Consider the following 22,796-nt stretch of genomic DNA (forward strand, 5'->3'; position numbering starts at 1 on the left):
CACACTCACACTCACACTCACACTCACACTCACACTCACACAAAAGAGATCTGATCACTAAACAATACTAGTGATGGTCGACTTGGTAAACAACAGAGAATTAATCTTATCAGTCTTATCTTTTCCCAAATTCAATGTTTTCCCCCTCATTTAAATTTTTAATGGTTAAATTAATCATCAAAAATTCTAAATCATTAACAATATATTATATATATCAATGTTTGCCTACAAAACCAGCACTGGCTCTGCACCCCTTTACCTAAATTCACTACTCACACACACCGAGGTCTGCTGTATTGAGTTTCGACTGACAGACACACACACATTCACACTCACACTCACACTCACACTCACACTCACACACACGTTCATCTGTCCTGCATGTCTCTGGATTGACTAGCTTGCTCTATTTCTTTTTCTATTCCGTCTGTTTTTCTTTTTATTTATTATATAATTAAAAAAAAAACTTGCTACGTGTACTGCGCTAAGCTAACTGAGACTTGTTATAACACTTGCAAATAACTGTAAATGCATCTTGATTCAAGAACGTTTAGTTATTTATACTAGAACACAAGACACAAACACTAAGCAAGAGAATCATTTTTTTGCAGTGCATGCCTCGTTATTCAGTAAACTCTGCTTTTGTGCCTGGATTCCGTGATTCTGCTCTTCATCCCACGGTTCGAGTCCTGAGGCGACAGAGACGTGACGCACCTGCAGCGTGGCTCCGAGCCAGAAGGAGTAGCAGGCCGTGGAAGCCGTTCTGCTGTCTGGATCCGCTTCAGCTCTCGCTCACTGAACACCTCCTGCAGCTTTCCCATCGTGCACAGAGACGCCACGGCACAGAACGTGGATCCGCCTGAGTGAAGACAGAGCCGTTATCATCACCAGCTTCACTGACGGAGACTGGAGACAGGTGTGTGACTCACCGTGAGACTCCAGTCCAGCTCCCTGACCGATGCCGCTGTCATACGACTGAGCAACAGCAGCGCCATCAACATACTGTAATGAGATCAGTTAGTCAGGAATGATCATTCGGTCATCATTTACTCTCCCTCGTGTCACTCAAACCTGTTCGACTCGCTTCAGTGGAACACAAAAGATGTTTTTAGTTCTTCATCCTTGTGATGAAAGTCAACGGGGTCCAAAGTGGTTCGGTTCCCAAACATTCTTCTAAACGTGAAAATTAAGTTTTTATATATTTACGGTAGGACATTTACTAAATATCTTCATGGAACATGATCTTTACTTTTGACCCATACAATGTATTGTTGGCTATTGCTACAAATATACCCCAGCGACTTAACACTGCCTTTGTGCTGCAGGGACACATATATCTTCTTTTGTGCTCCTCAGAAGAAAGTAAGTCATGTCTGAATAACATAAGGGCGAGTGAATGATGATTTCTGGCTGAAGCATCGGTTTAAACGCAGTGGGACTAAAACACACATCACTAAAGACGAGTATAAACAGACGGAGTGTGTGACCTACAGAGAGCTCTGCGTCTGTTCTGTGAGTTACTCTCGTCTGTCTGTGTGTGACACACGAGGAGTGAGCCGTGTGGAAGAGCTGGATTACATCAGAGATCCGCTCGACCTTTGACCCCCACTGACCCGCGGGAATAACTTGTGTTTCTGGGTAATCATGAGGATTCACTTACACTGCCACAGGCACGTTTAGAGTGGACTCTGCAGGCCAGCGACTGCATAGTTTTTAACTGCATCAAAGCTCCAAAACAAAAGCCTATTTAATAGGTTATCTTTAAGTATTAATATATGAATTCACATATATTCAGTTTTGTTGAGTGTGGTCACAGAATGAGTAAACAGTCACAATAGTGACCGCTGGGATAACAGTGAACTTAGGTTTACATATAAATCCAGTTGAATGCTGCAATAAAATGTTGCAATGACAACATATTGCACTAAATTAAAAGTTCAAATGTTACAAATAAGTTACAATATTGATGTAATACTGGTAGCACTAATATAACAATTTGATGATATATGTTACAATAAAGTAACAATTTTGGAATATGTTGATGGTTGTATTTTTTGTCTTTTATGTCTGTGTTCCTGTCAGTGTTGTATAAGAGTGTTTATGCATAATAATAACCCTAGAATGTGATCAAACAGTTTAAAATAGCTGGGCTGAGATATATAATAATTTTGATGACTGCAGAAATATGTTAATTCAGTACACACATTATCCCGCCGCTCACAATAGTGACGACCGTAAAACACAGTTTTTCACACACTTTTCCAAAGAATTTTCAAAAAATTACTATTGATTATTTCAAAGGGTTACTAATGGCACATCATTTGGATATTTTCATGTCTGGGAAAAATGTGGGATTAAACGGGTTACAGTTTTGAAAATAAACCTTCCAACACATTTCCATTAGTGTATAAATCAGCTTACAAAAACAACAGCTTAATGACTGAATATCTCTGCTCACAAACAATAAAATATGTAAATAACTTCTGATTTTCTTCCTCAGTATTTCTGTCTTGTTTTCCAGTACAAACATCCTTAAATCAAGACACGTTTACTGCAGATGCAAAAATAAATAAGAACACTTGTTTTCCGAGAAATAAATCAAAATGAAGTGAGTTTGTTCAAAACATGAACTTGCCAATGGACTTTTTTTTTTTTTTTAGAAAACAAGACTTAATATCTTAAATTGTATAATTGTACAGTAAATTAAAAAGCAAGTAGAATGTCTACCGTCGAGCTGCTGTAGGGAACGCCGGTGTGTGAGGATCCGCGCGGGGAAGCCACAGCGTCTGAGACTGGACTCTGTTCATCAAGAGAAGAGAAAGCAGACGGGAAGAAGCGTTACAGAGCTTCTATCACATGATAAATGAGACGAGTGAAGCGTGAGAGACTCACTGTCATCGGTGGGAAGAACCTGCAGGGAATAAATCCACTCGATTAAACCCGGCTTGTCCACGACATGCAGAGCATCGAGCACATCCAGACCGGACCGAGCAAAGAACACGATCGTGAGCTGCACAGGAGAACAGAAGAGCAGAGCATCCCAGAAACCCAGACCATCAGCTCAGTGTGAATCCAGATTCACGACTCTGACAGCGTCTGCCGGTGCAACCCAAAGAGTCATTTATTCACTTTTTAACACCATGCCAGCTTTGAGGCTATTTTCATGGTGATCTCTGAATAAATTATACAAGGTACACAATTAACAAAAGGTTATAAAAGACATTTCAGATGCACACTAGACAAAAACTCTAAAATACATTCAGGTGATACATTTTTAAATAAATCAGTTAGACACAGCTCTGAATAAAACCGTTGTGTATCTGGAACCCAAAGAGTACACGCACAGAGCCGTACTTAACGAACTCCAGCTCGTTTAATGTGTTACACGGTTGTTTAAGAACAGTTCCGCTGATGAAATATCTTCTCAAAACACCTGCAGCAGAAAACAAATCCATACGCTGCAAAAAAAAGCTCATCTTACTTAGTAGTTTTGTCTTGTTTCTAGTCAAAATATCAAAACATTCTTAAATTAAGATTCATTTACAAGATAAGCAAAATGACTGAAGATATTTAATCTTGTTTCCAGGCAAAAAAAAAAACTGGATTATGTGAATTTTGCTTAAAATAAGTCAAATGGTCTGCGAGTGGGTTAAGTTAGATATGCTTGTTTTTGCAGTGTGAACAGTTTAGAAAGTTGTGAATTTAGAAAAATAGCAGTAGTAGTATATTTTTATTTAACACCATGCCAGCATTGAGGCTAATTTCATGGCAAAAACAAAAGTATAACAAACACAATAAAAACCAGCAAACAAGTTATATTACACAGGATTTTTAACATTAACATATGACACTAAATAACTCTTTAAGCTAGTTCACTTCATACACAGTTGCCACAGCTCTCTTACTACACAGCTTGCTTTTTAACTTTAAGTCCTGTTAATTTGAGCTTTTTTGCGAATCGTGGTAACAAATGAGAAAATACTTAATAAAGCTGATCGGTCTGCCCAACAAACACACAATGCTTTGGGAAATGATGGACATGGGAAGCACATTTTAGCAGTAACTCTTATTTATTTATCTCTGTACAAGCGAGTGCAGAAACATTCAAAGCCATCAACCCGACTTCATCAAAGTCAAGCTTCAGGCTAATTATCATGATTGCTTTGCTATAAACGACTGGTTTAGCTGCTTCACAAGTGTCTGCAAAGTCTATGCAAAATCTAAAAAGGAAATTTGTAAATCAAGCTATTTTAAAAAATAGGAAAAGGGGGATCAAGAACAATTCGGGATCCTAAAGTCTAGGTGGTCATCTGAATATACGAAGTCTTATATCAAAACGTGATCAAATTCATCATCTTTTATTAGACTCTAATTTAGATCTTCTTTGTTTATCTGAGACATGGCTTCATGTAAATCCTCTGAGCAGCATTAGAAGCGTATAGGAACGATGTTATGATTAATGTGAAATCTGGCCTCCAGTGTAATGAACTCGCTCGAATGTATTGGTCTGAATCTGATTCGATCACCACACGTCGTTTGTATTAATTGTAATTTATCGTCCTCCATCTTCTAATTCTAGTTTTTATGAAAACTTGAAACAATGACTAAAACAGTGCGATTTCAACAAAGAAGTTATTATTATGGGAGACTTTAATATTAATTGGGATGATAAAACAGTTAGAAAGAATCTCAGACAGATAACTGATCATTTCGATCTGAAGCTACTGATTAATGGGCCTACAAGAATAACTAATTTATTTAATTTTTAGTAACCGAGCAGAGAGAATTTTACAAACTTTTAATGTGTTAACAGGCCTTTCTGACCACAATTTGATTTTAGTGGCCAGAAAATTATCTAGTAAGAGATTCAATTAATTCATAAGAAAATATGTGACCCTGGAGCACAAAAGCAGTGTTAAGTCGCTGGGGTATATTTGTAGCAATAGCCAACAATACATTGTATGGGTCAAAATTATACATTTCTCTTTTATGCCAAAAATCATTAGGATATTAAGTAAAGATCATGTTCCATGAAGATATTTTGTAAATTTCCTACCGTAACTATATCAAAACTTAATTTTTGATTAGTAATATGCATTGCTAAGAACTTCATTTGGACAACTTTAAAGATGATTTTCTCAATATTTAGATTTTTTTGCACCCTCAGATTCCAGATTTTCAAATAGTTGTATCTCAGCCAAATATTGTCCTATCCTAACAAACCATACATCAATGGAAAGCTTATTTATTCAGCTTTCAGATGATGCATAAATCTCAATTTCAAAAAATTGACCCTTATGACTGGTTTTGTGCTCCAGGGTCACATATGATTCTTATGGCAGGCCAAAACACAAACTAGATGACTAGTGCATCAGATTAAATGGAGCACTTTGTTAACCGGAAAAGATCAGGAGGAAGACAGTCTAATATTCTCCAACAAATTAGAGAGCACTATTAAAGATTTTAGCTGTAAATGTAATCCTAAAACTAAAAAAAACACACTGTCCCTGGATGAATTCAGGTATTTTAGGGATCTTGCTTTAAAAGCTGCGAACAGACCAAAGTTAAGTCATGATAGACAACATTTCGTTGCGTTATGGAACAAGCTGGTAAAGACCCTGAGAAAAGCAAAGGCTGATTTATTCCTGAGAATAACTGACGAGGCAAGAGGTCATTCTAAAACAGCCTGGAATCAGTTTAACTGTTTAAAAAGAGATCAAATGAGAGATAGGACATCACTTGAATCGATGGTAAACGGGAAGCTGACTAATAATCCATCTGATGTAGCCGAAGCACTTAATCATTACTTCATTAATTCTGTGGTCAGAAGTGCACAATGCTTCTGTCCTGAGTATACAGACGTTTATCAGTTAATACAGTGGAACAAGCCCGTACTTTAAGAGCCGTCTCAGAAGAACAATTACATCTCTTAACCCATCCAGAGCAAAGGATATATTTGGTATAGATGTAGTAATGCTGAAAGAGCTTAGTGAGTCACGAGTTAATCCTATCACTAACATTACCAACCCGTCAGTTCCTCAGGGCATGTTCCCGTGTGCTTGGACTCATCTGTTATTGTGCCTATATCCAAAGCTGGAGATGTTCATTCTGAGAACTATTAGTATTTTACATATTGTCTCAAAGGTTGCAGAGAAATTGATGGCTGCACAAATCACTAATTATTTGAATAATAGTTAGTTTGCTTTACATCCAATACAGTTCTCTTCCCGCATGTTCACCACAGTAAGAGATGCGAAAACAGTGATTAAAAGTGAACGACAATAAAATAAACCTGCAAAATTAGAGGGTGAGACGGTGAGGATTTAGGAAAAGAAACAATAACTATTATTAAATTTGTGGAAATTTGTGACCAACCGGCAAACCAGAAGAAAGCGCGTGAATGTAGGCTATTTACCAGCTAACCAATTACTCCTCTTTTATACCTCACTTGTGTCATAATCAGAGCTTATAATTTGTACATAAATAATAGCTGGATGCGCTGTGACCGACACTCACAACACGTTTTCCCGGAGCATTCAATGCTGTCACTAAACGGTGATGCACACAACAATACGAGCATCGTTCACGAGTTTCTGCAGGACCTGACTAGCCTAGGCACAGGTTTCAAGCCCTGGGACAAAATGGGATGCGTTCAGGAAAATGTATAGCCTATGTAAGTTATATCAAAATAGGCCTAAAATAAAAATAACAAAATTTGTTTTCATTAAAAAAATATGCAAAATATATCGACTTAATTAAGCTAACAGATTTAAAACAGAAGTGTGGCGCAGCGCTCCATGAACAAGTTCACGGAAACCGAGAACCGAGATGACCGCGCGCATTCTGTTTGTTTGCTTTATTTTACAAAAGCACAAATCTTCTGTTTTTATTGTGTGTGCGCAAACATAAAAGTAAACACTTTTGCGGATTATATCTTACTCCAAAAATGTTTTTTTTTTATGTTTCAGCTGTTGGATCGCGCCGGCACCTCACACACACCCCACATATTCTAGCAATTCACACTTACATCGCAGTCTGTTCATTATCAAAATAAAATACAGTCAACCAAACATATAACAGGTTACACTGGTCAGTTTAAATAGACCGTAGTATCCCGGTCCACTCTGCTGTTAAGGACGTTTTTGCTCATGTGAAGAGGATCTTTTCCGTCTATACGCGAATGCGTGTAAAGCACAAGCCTAGTTTACATTATAAATAATAGTTTAACATTCAAATACATTGCGAATATGGAAACATTTGTATTTGTGCCGAATGAGACGCGAGCAATAACCTCCAAATACATCTAGCCAAACCCGCGCTCGCTCCGTCACGATCTGATGCACTGTAAATGCCGGATTATTAAAAACAAATAGGCCTACCGGAACGCAAAAATTCAAAATCTGACATTTTCCGGAACAGGATCAAAAGAAGTACTGGTCATAATACTCAGATGATAATGTTTGATGTGAGCAACAGTGTTTTGCTGCAGCAGCGCCGATGGAAGCGGTTCACTGACTGCAGCACAGCCACACGCGCCACAGTTACATTTGGGATCATTTTATTTTAAATGCTATAATGTCAGCTGAAAATTGTGTTTTAAAATACAACAACGAGCACCACGAAACCATCTGAAAAGGCATGTTCAGCGTCTCCGAGATACTACTGTAACTAATATGTATTAGGGGTAAAAAAAAAAAAAAAAAAGGAACAAAGATGTCCTTTTAAGAGTACTGCTCCAGTGACGAGTGTTGTACCCCACAAGGTGTGATTTTGGTCCCTTTCTCTCTGTGTGGCCTGGATGAGTGCGAGATTTCCCCGCCCTGATTATTACTATCATCATTATTATTATTGCTGAAGTTATTGTTATTATTAATAAGCCAAATGGTGAAAATATGACCGAGATATTTCTGGCCTTTATCTTTAAGGACAGTAAAATCTCATGTCATGTCATCCAGTCAGACTGTAGTGTTTATGTAGTGAAGAACAGCGTTTAATCCAAATAAACATCATAAACTATAGTTAGAGCGACTCGCGTCATAATCTGAAAACCATGCCATACTGTATATCTCGTCACAGAGCAGCTTTAGATATTGTTCTGCTTTTTATTATAAGTCAGAAATAATGACAAGGAGGCAGCTTCCCTCTATACAGTCAATGGAGAGGGCGGGACTGTTTCCACCGGTGGGCGTGGCCTAAACGCGCTCTGTCTCTGTGCTTGTTGTAAACACTAATGACTGGAGAATATTAAATGAAGAATACAGTGATTAGATTGTGACGATAAACACACTTTACTTCACGCTACGACAGCCTCGTTTCTCCTTCAAAGAACAGAAGTGGATGAGTTTACACACAAAGCTTTGTAGAGTGTGTGTGTGTGTGTGTGTGTGTTTCCCGGTGCTGGGTTACCTGCTGGTCTCGTACGGCGCGTATCTCTCGGGAAGCACGTGCAGGCAGCGCTGGAAGAACCGCATCGTCCTGCTCCTGATCAGAATCCGCCATCATCGCTCAGAAGAAACACGGTCAGCGCGCCGCTTCCGCTTCCGCTGCACGAACACGCGGCAAAATAAGAGTCCTGCACACTATACGCGCTGCTGCTGCTCCTCAGTTCTTAATGAATCACAAACAGACGCGTTATAATGTATAAAATAGTAATGGCGAAGAGAAAGAAGCGTTCTGAACCAGCGAAGCTTTCAGCACTATTGTATCGGACAAAAGTTCATTACTCGAAGCGGTTTATGCTGTGGCCATCTAGTGGTGATAAGAAGGAACAGCGCCGCTGCTTCTGCAGCCGAGGCTGTGCTGTATTGTATTGTATATAAATAATGGTCATTGTCAAAGTCAGTCTTTTGTGTGGGCGTACTGGCAGCAACATACATTAATCAAAAATTCATAAATTAAATCTATTTTAAATCTGCCTCAGTCCTTACACGGTTATTTCGTAGGTAAAGTTAATTTGAGCTTCATATGCATTACGATATCCCCCCCCCAAAAAACTAATGCATTATAATGTAATATCCCGAATCCCATATAATCCCGAAAATAACAGTAAAATAAGTACAAAAATACATTACATTTCTCCATTTTTGTACTCATTTGTCTGTTATTTCGGGATCGACTGAGGCAGTGATAAAGAAAAATTCATGACGCTAAATACTGTTCACGATGCTCGAAATATAGGAAGAAAATATAAGTATTGAACTGGGGTTGTGGTTATATTAATGCATCACTGAGGGAACTGACTGTGTTGAGAAAAGTGTAGATGGCAATGCCATTTTCTGCTTTTACCTCGAATAAAGTGGTATTTGTTCAGTGCAGCTTGGTGTTGTTTACAGCGGTAACCAAGGAAACGCTGTATCTGTCCCATGAGCGCCGCCTGCTGGCAGAGAGAGCATCTGCGTCTCAATCTCTGATGATTCTCTTACAGATCAGCGCTCTCAACCTTTCTGTTTCATGCAGATGTTTAATGTAGCATAATGTCACAAAGCTGAAGCCAGACCGTTCTGATTTTTCTTTAAATCCTGAAATTATACAATCCAACTCATACAACTGCTCGTGTGCAGCAGCTTCGCTTTGTTTACAGCGTTAACCTTACTTCGATATTTCTAAACTTCATCAAGTTTTGCGATATTGGAAATTAGCACACACCCATAACTTTACACCACATAATTCTTCAATATGGAATAATAAGTATACTCTACACAGAAATAAATCACTTTTTTATGAGGATTGGTTTTGTAGAAATATTTGCTCTTCAAAGGATGTCTTTGATGATGCTGCAGAGGTGTTGGATTACAGTGCTTTTACTCTTAAACATGGGTTTCACAGTAATTCCAGCTCTGGACTTAAAACTATTATGAAAGGTTATTATATAGTCGATTTACACCGATTCACGCACTATAGCTTGGGCCAGCTGAGTTTAAAAGTAAGAAATGTACAAACGATTATATTAGACAAATCTTCAACTACAGGTCTGTAAGAAATCATCTGGATCTTTTCTTTGACAAACGAATGCTTAAACATATTAGAACCTCATATTTCAAATTTCCAGTTCAGCCCAAAACTAAAGAAAATGTTATATGGTATTTACCCTTCTGGTGAGTTTCTAAGGGTTAGATTTAATTTTGAAACAATATTATGTAAATATTGTAACGCATCTCCAGATAATTAACAAATAAAGATTGCAAGTGACACGTTAACTCTATTATGATGTGAGCGTAAACCCAGGTTTATCTCGTTGCTGATGTAAGTGTAAATGTTGTCAAAGATTTCCCTGATGTTGTCTGTATTATACGTTTTCTGAAATAAAAAAAAAAGATTGCAAGTGACTTTGTAATTTAGTTGATTCTCTCATAGATCACAAAACTGAATCTGAATCAGCTATGATCGGTGCATCACTAACACAGCACAATCTGGGCTGTCTTTCTATCGATTCTTCAACAGGTCTCGTCTTCCATGAAGCCCGAGGTCAAGCTCCAGTACAGTGCTTCAGTGTGAAATGCGCTGGGTTTGATACAAGCTTCGAAGCTTCCGTGGTGAACGTAACATCACTAGTATAAAACGGTTTAATCAAACTGATGCCTCCATTAACATGAAGAGAAAGCTCATTTACACTGCAGTTCATTCTGACACACTTCCAGTCGAAGCGGTGGATGTTTCATGAGTCTTGTCTCCATGCTGGAACAGCTCTGTGGAGAACACACACAGACACGATGATCTGACAGCACACGCCGGCTCGCTCTGACCTCTGAGTGATAGTAACACGTACCTGTGGAAGATGTGAAGCACGGCTCCGGCTCCGGCTCCGGGCCCCGACGGCCCGATCTCTTTAGTGCGCTCCTGCCACACTTTAGTGAGCCTCCAGAGTCTAGACGGATCGCGGCCGATGTGAACCTCCACCTGAGGACAGAGTCACAAACAACACACTTCAGAAATCATTCTAATATGCTGATTTGCTGCTGAAGTAACATTTCTGATTATTATCAGTGTTGAAAACGGTTACATTTTTGTCAGGTTTCTTTGATGGATAGAAAGTTCAGAAGAACAGCATTTATCTGAAATAGAAATCTTTTGTAACATTAGAAATGTCTTTATCATCACTTCTGATCAAAGCATCCTTGCTAAATAAAAGTGTTAATTTCTATAATTTCTTTCCCAAAAATAATTGTACTGACTCCAAGCTTTTGAATGGAATAGTGTATAATGTTACAAAAGCTTGTTATTTCAGATAAATGCTGATCTTTGGATCTTTCTATTCAAAGAATCCTGAAAAAATTTACTCAACTGTTTTAAATATTGATAATAATATTTAAAAAAAAAACAAATTTTCTCAAGCAGCAAATCATCATATTAGAATGATTTCTGAAGATCATGTGACACTGAAGACTGGAGTAATGATGCTGAAAATACAGCTGCGCATCACAGAAATACATTACAGTTTAACAGAGATTCACATAGAAAACAGCTGTTTTAAATTATAATAATATTTCTCAATATTACTGCTTTTGCTGTATTTTGGTTTAAATAAATGCAGGCTTGCTGAGCAGAAGAGACTTTAATATTTAAAAAAAAACAAATTTTCTCAAGCAGCAAATCATCATATTATACTGATTTCTGAAGATCATGTGACACTGAAGACTGGAGTAATGATGCTGAAAATACAGCTGCGCATCACAGAAATACATTACAGTTTAACAGAGATTCACATAGAAAACAGCTGTTTTAAATTATAATAATATTTCTCAATATTACTGCTTTTGCTGTATTTTGGTTTAAATAAATGCAGGCTTGCTGAGCAGAAGAGACTTCTTTAAAAAAACAAAATCTTTAAAAGCTTTTGACTGGTAGTGTATATATATATATATATATATATGTGTGTGTGTATTGTTTCTTACATGTTCATACATTACAGACAACAAATTAAGTATTTTATTGGATTGAAATATATAGGGCAAAATATGTTTTGAAAAAATGTTCTGATAAAAAATATATTAATATTTTTAAAATACATTTTCAAAAATAGACAAAAAAAATATACTGGTGGAAAATAAGTTTATCTAAATATATTTTGAAACATTTTATGCAAATATGGCAAGTTTTATATTTTTAAATATATTTTGTACAGTTCTAATGTCCCTTGAGCAAACCTTGTCCTTCAGTTTATCTAGCGTCCTCTGCCGCTCGCTCTGCTCCTGCTCTTTACTCTGTTTCTCCTGCAGCTTCTCCTCGAGGCGGCGAGAGTCCTGACGAGAGAGAGAGAGTCACTGAGTACCAGAGTGAACACCAGCTTCAGTGTCTAACACACAGAGCTCGGCTCACTCGCTCCTGAAAGCGTCTGATGCCTTCAGCTGCCTGCCGCTGGCGCTCCTGTCTCTCCGCCTGCTCCTGCGCCTCCTCCTCCAGCACACGCAGCTCCTCCTGCTCCTTCTTCTGCTGCAGGTGCGCCTCCACGAGCAGCTTGAGCTCCAGCTGTCGCCGCCGCTCTTCTTTAGCTCTTCTCGTCTGCAGGATCTGGTCTCTGAGCCGCTGCTGTCGCTCCTCATCTCTCTGCTGTGTTCTGCGTCTCCTCCAGACCTCCAGACGCTCAGACGCCTCCCTGCGCTGCTCCTCCTGCTCCTCGTCCTCCTGCGGCTCCTCGTCTGCGTCACGCTGCTCCCGCTGCAGCTCCCGCTCTCTCTGCTTCCACGCTCGCCATTTACAGATGGCCTGGAGGACAGAACGCCACAAAACCAGTTATATTTGTGACCCTGCAGCACAAAAGCAGTGTTAAGTCGCTGGGGTATATTTATAGCAATAGCCAACAATACATTGTATGGGTCAAAATTATACATTTCTCTTTTATGCCAAAAATCATTAGGATATTAAGTAAAGATTATGTTCCAAGAAGATATTTTGTAAATGTCCTACCGTGAATATATCAAAACTTAATTTTTGATTAGTAATATGCATTGCTAAGAACTTCATTTGGACAACTTTAAAGATGATTTTCTCAATATTTAGATTTTTTTGCACCCTCAGATTCCAGATTTTCAAATAGTTGTATCTCAGCCAAATATTGTCCTATCCTAACAAACCATACATCAATGGAAAGATTATTTATTCAGCTTTCAGTTGATGCATAAATGTTAAATGTTAATTTTGAACAATTGACACTTAAGACTGGTTTTGTGGTCCAGGGTCACATATATTCAGTTTTGTTGAGTGTGGTCACAGAATGAGTAAACAGTCACAATAGTGACCGCTGGGATAACAGTGAACTTAGGTTTACATTTAAATCCAGTCGCAGTTGTTAAAATGTTGCAATGACAAAATATTGCACTAAATTAAAAGTTCAAATGTTACAAATAAGTTACAATATTGATGTTGTAGCACTAATATAACAATTTTATGATACATGTTACAATAAAGTAACAAATTTGAAATACGTTGATGGTTGTATTTTTTGTCTTTTATCTCTGTATGTTGTATAAGAGTTTTTATGCGTAATAGTAATCCTAAACGGAGTTTAAAATAGCTGGGCTGAGATATATAGCAATTTTGATGACTGCAGAAATATGTTAATTCGGTATAAACATTATCCCACCGCTCACAATTAAAACATTTTTCAAAAAATGTTCAAAAAATAATTATTGATTATTTCAAAAGCTGACACATGATCTGGATATTTTCATATCTGGAAAAGATTTGTGATTAAAGGGGTTAATGAGAGAGTTTTAATTGTTGTCTGAGCTATCCCTTTAATGCAGAAGCTCATCACCTCTCTCTTGTCCTCCTGCAGCCGGCGCAGCTCCAGAAACCAGTCCTCGTGCCGCTTCACCTCCTCCTCCGTCTTCCCAGGCAGATAAAGCCGTGCTTCGTGTCTGTACGAGGGCTTTCCTCTGTGCTTGGTCCACACCTTCAGGAAGCTGCGGTGGTCAAACTCGTCCCAGCCGCCGTCTCGGCCTCCCGTCTGCTGGAGGAAGGTCTGCAGCGCCGTCACCTCGGCCGGGAGACTCCTCCAGTCGCAGGGCTTCTCTGAGCGAGGAGGACCGCCGTCTGCTCTCACCGGCACACACCACGAGTCCATCTTCCTCTCGAAGGCGCAGATCTCCTGCCACACGCTCCTCTCGTCTTTCAGGAGCTCCTCAAAACTGCAGCAGACGAGGGGTTTGAGAGAAGGAATGCACTCGGGACATCTCAGCAGAAACAGACATCGTACCTCTGATGCTGCGTGTCTTTGAAAGCATTGATGGAGTTCTCAATATCGCTCATGGTCTCTCTTAATTTCTCGATCACTGAAATTCAACAGAAATGAATGCATGTGCAGCGTTAAACACAATAGTTCTGTGGTAAAGGGTCAGTGTTGTGCTCACCGTCTGGAGACGGTTTGACATCCATCAGCTGCTCCTGGAATCTGAAGACGCCGTTCTTGAGTTTCTGCAGCTGCTGCTGAACTTTCATGACTGACGGACAAACCAGCCGATGTTAATATCACATCTCAGTGCAGATCTGAGTAACCAAACTAGCCCAAATGACCCGAACCCAAACATCACAACTCCCACACTGGAAACAGATATTTTACACTCACTCTAAAGGTCATTGCACACTGCCTCCGAAACTTTCGTCCGTCATAAAAAAATTCAGATCAGGTTCGATTTTCTGCTTTTTCGCATCCGTAGCAAGCATTTTGATAGGAAAGGATGACGAATACTAAAAAACTAAAAAATGCATACGAAAATTTCGGACTCAGTGTGCAAGGACCTTTATGCATTATGCAGTTTTAACTTGGAAATCACTGTATGGGGTAGTAGTAATCATAAATGAGCTAAATGAGACCCCTCCTCACTAAAATTTCCCTCTTTTGTCTCATCATAGAGCACAGTTTTATCACTGGTGGAATATAAAATGGGTAACATATTTCAATACGCATTTTTAAGTCAAATACAATTTATGCAATAGGTCAAAATTTTAACCACAACCAGCGATAAAATTTTAAAAGTAGCACTAGAGATGGAAGAAACTAAGCTTTTGAAGCTTTGAATCAATTGCATGGGAAATTATTCACTGTTTCGAAGCTCGAATCGCTGACACCTGCTGGTCAAACTGTGTAAATGCAACAAAAACTCATGCATAAAAACACCCACTGCAAATGTTTTATTGAAAGTCATTAAATTATTAAGTTAATCATTAATTTATAATTAATAATTAAATTATTAAGTTAAACCAGTTGAGTTCAGACAAACACTTCCTGTTTACTGTACAGCTTGCAGTAAACGCTTAACGCGGCTTAATGAAGATTATACAAAAGATATGTATTAAAAATATGTACTGTGAACATGTAAGCAGATGAGCCCAAAATATGAGCTGAATTGCACGATAAGCGTTTTCTCCCCCATAGAAAAGCACGCTTTTAACGTGGCTTAATATAAAAAAACTCTGATAAAAGCCCAAATGTTATATGTTAATAAAAATATACACTATTTACTAGTTTTTTATAATGTTTTGTCTATGGGAGTGAAAACACGGCTCTTCTTGGCTTATCTGCTTTTCTGTGCGTAATATAAAATGTAAACAGATTTGGTATTACTATTTTTAAATCACCATCTTCGTTCATTAGCCTACCTTACGCGTTTTTTTAATAGTAATATTATTAATGAGGTTATTAATATTAGCCTAATAATTTTATCAGTATTTACTACACATTAAGTGTTTCAGAATATCCCAACCGTGCCTTGAATGGAAAACAGCGGACTTGGCAACCCTAATTTGAGGGAAAACAGCGGACTTGGCAACCCTACCTTGAGGGAAAACAGCAGACTTGACAACCCTAATCTGAGGGGAAACAGCGGACTTGGCAACCCTAGTTTGAGGGAAAACAGCGGACTTGGCAACCCTACCTTGAGGGAAAACAGCAGACTTGGCAACCCTACCTTGAGGGAAAACAGCGGACTTGGCAACCCTACCTTGAGGGAAAACAGCGGACTTGGCAACCCTAATCTGAGGGAAAACAGCGGATTTGGCAACCCTAATTTGAGGGAAAACAACAGACTTGACAACCCTAATCTGAGGGAAAACAGCGGACTTGGCAACCCTACCTTGAGGGAAAACAGCGGACTTGGCAACCCTACCTTGAGGGAAAACAGCGGACTTGGCAACCCTACCTTGAGGGAAAGGACTTGGCAACCCTACTTTGAGGGAAAACCGCGGACTTGGCAACCCTAATCTGAGGGAAAACAACAGACTTGACAACCCTAATCTGAGGGAAAACAGCGGACTTGGCAACCCTACTTTGAGGGAAAACAGCGGACTTGGCAACCCTACTTTGAGGGAAAACAGCGGACTTGGCAACCCTACTTTGAGGGAAAACAGCGGACTTGGCAACCCTACTTTGAGGGAAAACAGCGGACTTGGCAACCCTACTTTGAGGGAAAACAGCGGACTTGGCAACCCTACTTTGAGGGAAAACAGCGGACTTGGCAACCCTACTTTGAGGGAAAACAGCGGACTTGGCAACCCTACTTTGAGGGAAAACAGCGGACTTGGCAACCCTACTTTGAGGGAAAACAGCGGACTTGGCAACCCTACCTTGAGGGAAAACAACAGACTTGACAACCCTAATCTGAGGGAAAACCGCGGACTTGGCAACCCTACCTTGAGGGAAAACCGCGGACTTGGCAACCCTAATTTGAGGGAAAACAGCGGACATGGCAACCCTGCGGTGCCGTTGCGGTGATGAGACTGAATGAACGCGATTACACCTCTGATACTGCGAAGATTAACAAGTGTATTACAGTGAAATATAAACTATGAGTAAGCCTCCAAGTTCTTACTGTCCGCCAGGAGCTGCGCCTTCATGTGATCCCGGAGCGCGCGAGAAGCGTCTCTGAGCTCGTGCCTCCTCGCCTCTCTCTCCTCTTTACACACTCTGAGTGAATAAATCAATAATCAATGAATGAAGAGAGACATCTCTAATAAACCACACAGACACGAGGAACTCTGTGAAACACAATCAGACGCACTCACAGTCTTCTGAGAGCTTCCGCTTCCCGCTGAAAACCCGCCACAGACATTTGGTCATAAGCGCGATGCAAAACAGAAACTATAACTATAAGCGAACGGCTGTAATAATCGTTAATCAGACGCAGCGAGAACCCGAGCGAAACACGTCAAATATCAGCCACCGATCTGTGCGCGGCTTTGTTTGAACTGTTGCTATGGTAACGACGCACTAACGACGTCCGCCGAAGTGAGAGACCCGCGGCACCAGAACCGGAAGTGAGGGGCGGAGTTATTGACAACGAGAGAGCACGGTGAGTAGTCTGTAATGTTTTTGCTATCATATATTTAATAATTATCGTATATATTACGTTAAGCATTTATCTGTTAAGTACTTAATGTGTGCTTGGCTTTATTATCTTATATTGAAGCTTGAATTTATTGTCATACTTTATAGTATATAACTTTTTTGTGTGGATGTTTCGATTAATTTTCGGATGCATGCTATGTGTCCTTATAGACACTTGCGGCACTTTGGACCGTGCACACGATTTTCATGTCGATAGGACAAATGGTTGCGTATACGGCCGTTTTTATGTTTTTTCCCCTCCTATAACACCACTAAGTGGCCACGCTTCGTGACTTTTATTTATTTAATTTTTTTTACGTGACCTCAGATTCAGCTCTTACATGCGTGTTGTGAGTTTGGCGAAGATATCTCATTCCGTTCTAAAGTTATAGCTGTTTTAGTAAAGGCGGCCCTGCCCCTTTCAAACGTTTTGGCGCCCCTTTCAAACGTTTTGGCTCCCCTTTGCGACAGAGAGTCAAAAGTTGAACTTTTTTTGATAATTATTGATATTCACTCTCCGGAGAATCTTCCTGCACTGGTTTGGTTCCGATCGGATTAAAAACAAAACCTAGGACTATTTTGCAAAAAATTAGTTTTTTCAAAAAATCCAAAATACCCGAAAGTTTCGTCTGACGATTGAATCGGAGGCGTGTGTTTTGTCCGGCGTGAGCCAAGGATTCCAACGACTTAAAACTCTCGAGTCTGCGACCGACGGTTTATGGGCGATTTCGTACTTTTGATCGCTGTAGCGCCCCCGTCAGGCCGATTGGGGCGAGCCTTGGTCACGTTGTAGGCGGTGTGAGTACTACCATCCCTCCCAGTTTCAGCTCTCTACGACTTACGGTTTGCTCTGCACGATCAGTGTTACGTGGAGGTCGCTGACCCTTGGCCATTCTAACAGCTCCAATAGGAACAGGACAACGAACTCTCACCGATCGATCAGTGGTGCAGCGGAGACAGATGGAGAAGATGATCCGCTTTACTCGGTGCTGATGTAACAGTATCGTGGCGCTGAGCTCCATCATATCTGTGATAGTAGATCCCCATTGATGAGAGACACAATTATCTGGGAGCATTAATAGATTGAGCCTCCAGGGCGACACAGAGAGAATTTGCTGGACTGTTTATTTATTTCTCCCTCTTTATCCTCCTGTCATAGAGAGTCACTGTAGAGTTTGAAATGCCAAACAAACCCGGTTTAGTGCATAGTGTCTTGAAGGTCAATGCAATGCTACTTTCTTTGGGCTATTAATCAGCTAACCGTAATTTCTGCCGTACCGCTGACCCCGGCTGACCCCGACCACAGGTTTTTGGAAGATTCACATACAGTACATAAAGCATAGCAGAGGTTCTGAACAGCTGTAATTCTGTCGCTTCGAAACATCTCTATGCAATAGGACAACACATAATCTGCCCGTCAGTGAAGTCTGGAGCAAATATTCAAATCAAAGCCTTCATTTTTATCACTAAGTATTTGGTCATCTGTACCTGTGTTGGAGGCAGCAAGTCAAGCTTATTGTACGAAAACGCACTTTGCACTAATGACGTTAATATTTACTGTATTTGTTTTCACTATTTTCCTCTTGGACATCTGGATTCATTAGGTTTGACTGAATAAAGTTTTAGTTTAGTCAACAATGCATCTGGTCTAGTCCTGCGTGTTTTAGGCACATTTGTTAAAAAGTTAAATCACCTGTAAATGCATAAAAGCATTTACACAGCTATTGCACCTTTAATCAGTACTGTGATCCTGGGGTGCGAGGAGGCTAAGAGCAGGCGTAGTTTAGTCTGGCTTTTATGCTGCACTGTCTTTACACTGAATTTTAAACAGCTGTAACTTAGTGTAAAGACGCCTTTGGACATGCAAACAACACCCATTAGGTTCACTGCAGGTTCCCAGTAGCACATCTAACACAAGGCATCCAGAAGATCTGCACACTGCTCCGAGTTCAATTTTTTGACCGGAGCCAGCGTTGCACACAAACTCTCATAGAGTTTTACACAGAAACCAATCCATGTGCAACATCTGCCAAAGAAATCAAAGAGCAATGACTCTACAAGTGAGTCATTCAAAAAAGTACTTTTGTGAACATTTCTTCAGTTGATAAATGTTTTATGGTTGTTTTAGAGACTGATCTCTTTCAGAGCAGCATGTCTAGATGTCTGTCCGCATCAATGATGATCTGCTGCAGCACTCACAGAAGCCGAGTGTCTCGTTCATCACACTTCCATAAACACTCCTCAGGAATACCTCACGCCGGGTCGAGTCTGAAGAACGCTTCGTCTCCGTACCTCTCCGAGTCATCAGAAAACACAAATCGTATAGAACCAGGAAAACAAGAGAATAAAACACATATACAGCATCCGCAAACAGAGTCAATACACCAACTATCAAAGCATCGCAGTCACTGAATATTTGCAGGGTTTTCTCCAGAGAGCACCTGAATGTGTTTCAGCTCTTTAGATGTGATTCTACTGGTGTTTCCACACAAAAACACTGTCTGTGATGACATCTAATGACTCACTGTAAAACAGCACAAAGAGAAGAGAGATCCCCTTCACACCTGAAAAAAAACACAAACACTCAAGTGCAACAGAGGTTTATTGTCAATTATGTTCTAAGGACATCAACAAGCTTTATGCTATCGTAATATGAATATCAAATTTCACTGCAATAAAGTGCAAGTCCTTTGACTGTACATTTGTTTTATTTACTAGTGTATTGTGCCTGTAAGAGAATCGAAAGCCCTTGAGTTCAAACCGCACAAAAGTATCTGAAGCTGAACTTAAACTACACAGAGCTGAAGATTCCATCATCATCATCATCATCATCACAAACTCAGACTTCAAGCAGAGCTGGTAATGTGGCCGCTGGTTTAAACCGCGAAACGCCAGCACGTGCGGTGCGATAACAATTGGGAGGTTGGTTTGGGTTCAAAGATTAAACATTCAACAGAGACGCGTTTCCTCGAGCAGGCCGTTCCTCCATCGGATCAGGAGACAGAGAGGAAAAGATGACCAAAAACAGGCAGTCGCATGAACACGTGGCACAATCCAGTAACACAGAACAGTCCCATATTACAGCCTGTGCATAGGAAGAATAAAAGCACTTATGGTATCGGCAAACATCAAGCACGTCGTAACGCTCGCAAGGGCTGGGAAAATAAACCCATGCATCGCGAATCGAGAAATGATTCCGCATCGATTCTGAGATTTTCCGAATGCGTCGCAATTCTTTCTCCAGTCGATTCTGAGCTTAGTTTTGAACACAGCATGCTTCAGAATCAGCCGAACTCTGCTCGTCTCCAAATCCTTACACATACTCGAACCTAAAATAATCATTCATAAGATTCGAAAAAGTTGACGCAAATTACAAGGGTGTTCACAATGGGCTGTGTTTACATTAATCTGGCGTAGGGTTGCAAAAAGGTGGAACATTTCCAGTAAATTTTGGAAACTTTCCAGGATTTTTTGGAATATTCCAGGGATTTTTGGAAATTTTCCACCTCTTTGCAACCCTAACTGGCGTCATAAAAGCATTGTGAGCCGAGGTGAAGTTACAGACTCAGCCGAACGCACAAGCGCTCTTCTTCATGAGCATTTGAGTGAGCAGATAAAAACTAGAGTAGAGCGCCATCTGCTGTTAAAATATAAGCTCAGAATCCATTCCAGAGAGAATCGTGATGCATTCAGAAGATCTCAGAATCCATATGGATTTATCGCCCTAATGCTGGCTCACGCTGGCAGAACCGAACCCACCGCTCCGACCGTCTCTGCATAGAGAAAGCAAAGGCGATGAAGAAACGCAGCAGGGCTCCGAGCGAAGCACTATCTGTGCAGCAGCACGAAGGCCTCCAGCCGCTCGGGGATGTTCCCGCGGTACGCCAGGCCGTGTTTGATGATGGCGCGCGCCGCCAGACACTGCAGCGTGGTGTGGTTGATGGGCTGGATCAGGTTCTTGGCCAGCTCCTTCTGGTCCAGCAGGTCGCAGGCCGTCTGCTTGAGGGAGTTGGTGCTGTCGAAGTGCGTGCCGCAGGAGATCAGCAGGTTCATGATGTCGGGGTGGTTGTTGGACGCAGCCACATGCAGAGGGCTGTTGTCGTCCTCGTCGCGGCAGTTCACGTCTGCGCCGCACTACAGCAGGATAGAAGCCACCTGGAAGGAGGGGAACTTGCAGACGGGGTAGCGGCCCACGCAGGTGGTGTTCCTGTCCACCGCCAGGTGCAGCGGACTGAAGCCGTTCTTCCCGCAGGCCTGCAGCTTCAGGAACTTGTAGATGGTCTCTTTCTTGAAGTGGTCCTGCTCCACGGTGCACGGCACTTTCTCCAGCAGACAGATGAGGTGCAGGATGATGGACAGCACCTGCGAATCATAACGGTTTGGAACAGTGTGAGTCGAGTGCTTTTTACAATGCAGATAGTGTCAGAGCAGCTTTACGGTATTAAATGGGGAAATAGTGTGTTGGAATAGTGTGACGTTTAGGACTGGACAATATGGGCTTAAAAATATATCATGATAACTTCTGGAATTTATTGCGATAATGATATCAATTACGATAATTCAGGGAATCCTGTTTCTTTAGAGAAAAGTATTCTCTTTCCTATTTTTACCTAAAATAAGGTGTTATAAGCATTACGGAGCACACACACGTAACGTAATGACTGTTTAATTCATACTGGAAGCCAGAGGGCACCCTTGCGCAGAAACTCCACATACTCAGCGCTGAAGTAATACTACTGACTACGCTCCAGGAAATCCCTAATATGGACAAAGGCATCCAGTTATCTGCTGAATAAAATGCAGATAGAGAAATTTTAACTGATGAAACTTGAAGACAATAAACATATATGTGACTCTGAAGCTCAAAAGCAGTCATAAGCAGCACAGGTATATTTGTAGCAATATCCAACAATACATTGTATGGGTCAAAATTATCCATTTTCTTTTATTAAGATATTAAGTAAAGATCATGTTCCATGAAGATATTTTGTAAATATTCTACCGTAAATATATCAAAACTTAATTTTTGATTAGTAATATGCATTGCTAATAACTTCATTTGTACAACTTTAAAGGCGATTTTCTCAATATTCTGGTCACTCAATAAAGCCGCGGTCACACTAGACTTTGAGCGGGTAAAATTGATTCGTATGCTGCAACGGTCGTCATGTCATGCTCTGCAGCGCCTTTTTAAAAACTTAAATTCAACACATAAATTATAATACATTTACTACATCTACTTCACTTTCCTGTAGCACTGCAGCTTTAAATTTAGGTTCTTTTAATTCAGTTACGAGGTCATGCTGTGACTTATCAATCTGCTGTCGGTCACATGGATTCACGTGACACGAATTCACAGGTCAGAGTTCACCAAGCTTGAACTTTGGAATGCAGCGTAATGCGAAACTTTTCGCATGAGCTTGCATTTTCAGTCTGACGCATTCGCATGCGTATGAATGGAAGTCAATGGAACGAA

The 22,796-nt window shown here is 40.4% G+C and overlaps 3 protein-coding genes across 3 annotated transcripts; 1 reads left to right on the top strand and 2 right to left on the bottom strand.

Moving 5' to 3' along the window:
• Positions 1–597: 597 nt before the first annotated feature.
• Positions 598–8,981, bottom strand: LOC107701383 (geranylgeranyl transferase type-1 subunit beta-like). Its single transcript, XM_016503380.1, is given in 5 exon segments — positions 598–748; positions 750–773; positions 775–859; positions 930–1,002; positions 8,407–8,981. Coding segments are annotated over 5 exon segments (429 nt in total). The 5' UTR covers positions 8,503–8,981.
• A 665-nt stretch (positions 8,982–9,646) lies between these two features.
• ccdc112 (coiled-coil domain containing 112) lies at positions 9,647–17,256 on the bottom strand. The gene is made up of 9 exons (XM_016503386.1): positions 16,999–17,256; positions 16,806–16,900; positions 14,349–14,438; positions 14,195–14,270; positions 13,754–14,126; positions 12,316–12,702; positions 12,144–12,239; positions 10,766–10,896; positions 9,647–10,685 (listed from the first exon to the last, which is right to left on the bottom strand). The coding sequence occupies exons 1-9, from the start codon at positions 17,043–17,045 to the stop codon at positions 10,655–10,657; spliced, it is 1,326 nt and encodes a 441-aa protein (XP_016358872.1). The 5' UTR covers positions 17,046–17,256; the 3' UTR covers positions 9,647–10,654.
• A 2,638-nt stretch (positions 17,257–19,894) lies between these two features.
• LOC107701388 (uncharacterized) lies at positions 19,895–21,915 on the top strand. The gene is made up of 2 exons (XM_016503387.1): positions 19,895–20,749; positions 20,858–21,915. Exon 2 carries the CDS (start codon positions 21,116–21,118, stop codon positions 21,788–21,790), a length of 675 nt encoding a protein of 224 aa, XP_016358873.1. The 5' UTR covers positions 19,895–20,749; positions 20,858–21,115; the 3' UTR covers positions 21,791–21,915.
• The last annotated feature ends 881 nt before the right edge of the window (positions 21,916–22,796 follow it).

Source organism: Sinocyclocheilus anshuiensis, unplaced genomic scaffold (assembly GCF_001515605.1).
Source record: "Sinocyclocheilus anshuiensis isolate Anshui unplaced genomic scaffold, SAMN03320099.WGS_v1.1 scaffold2328, whole genome shotgun sequence".
Taxonomy (NCBI): domain Eukaryota; kingdom Metazoa; phylum Chordata; class Actinopteri; order Cypriniformes; family Cyprinidae; genus Sinocyclocheilus; species Sinocyclocheilus anshuiensis.

What these genes read in the sequence shown, in the direction of transcription:
- LOC107701388 (XM_016503387.1), top strand. Translation starts at nt 21,116, where the DNA reads ATGAAGAAACGCAGCAGGGCTCCGAGCGAAGCACTATCTGTGCAGCAG.
- ccdc112 (XM_016503386.1), bottom strand. Translation starts at nt 17,045, where the DNA reads ATGTCTGTGGCGGGTTTTCAGCGGGAAGCGGAAGCTCTCAGAAGACT. An exon ending in GGCGCAGCTCCTGGCGGACA is followed by an intron (nt 14,439 to 16,805) that starts GTAAGAACTTGG and finishes TTTGTCCGTCAG; the next exon opens with TCATGAAAGTTCAGCAGCAG. An exon ending in AAAGACACGCAGCATCAGAG is followed by an intron (nt 14,127 to 14,194) that starts GTACGATGTCTG and finishes CGTCTGCTGCAG; the next exon opens with TTTTGAGGAGCTCCTGAAAG.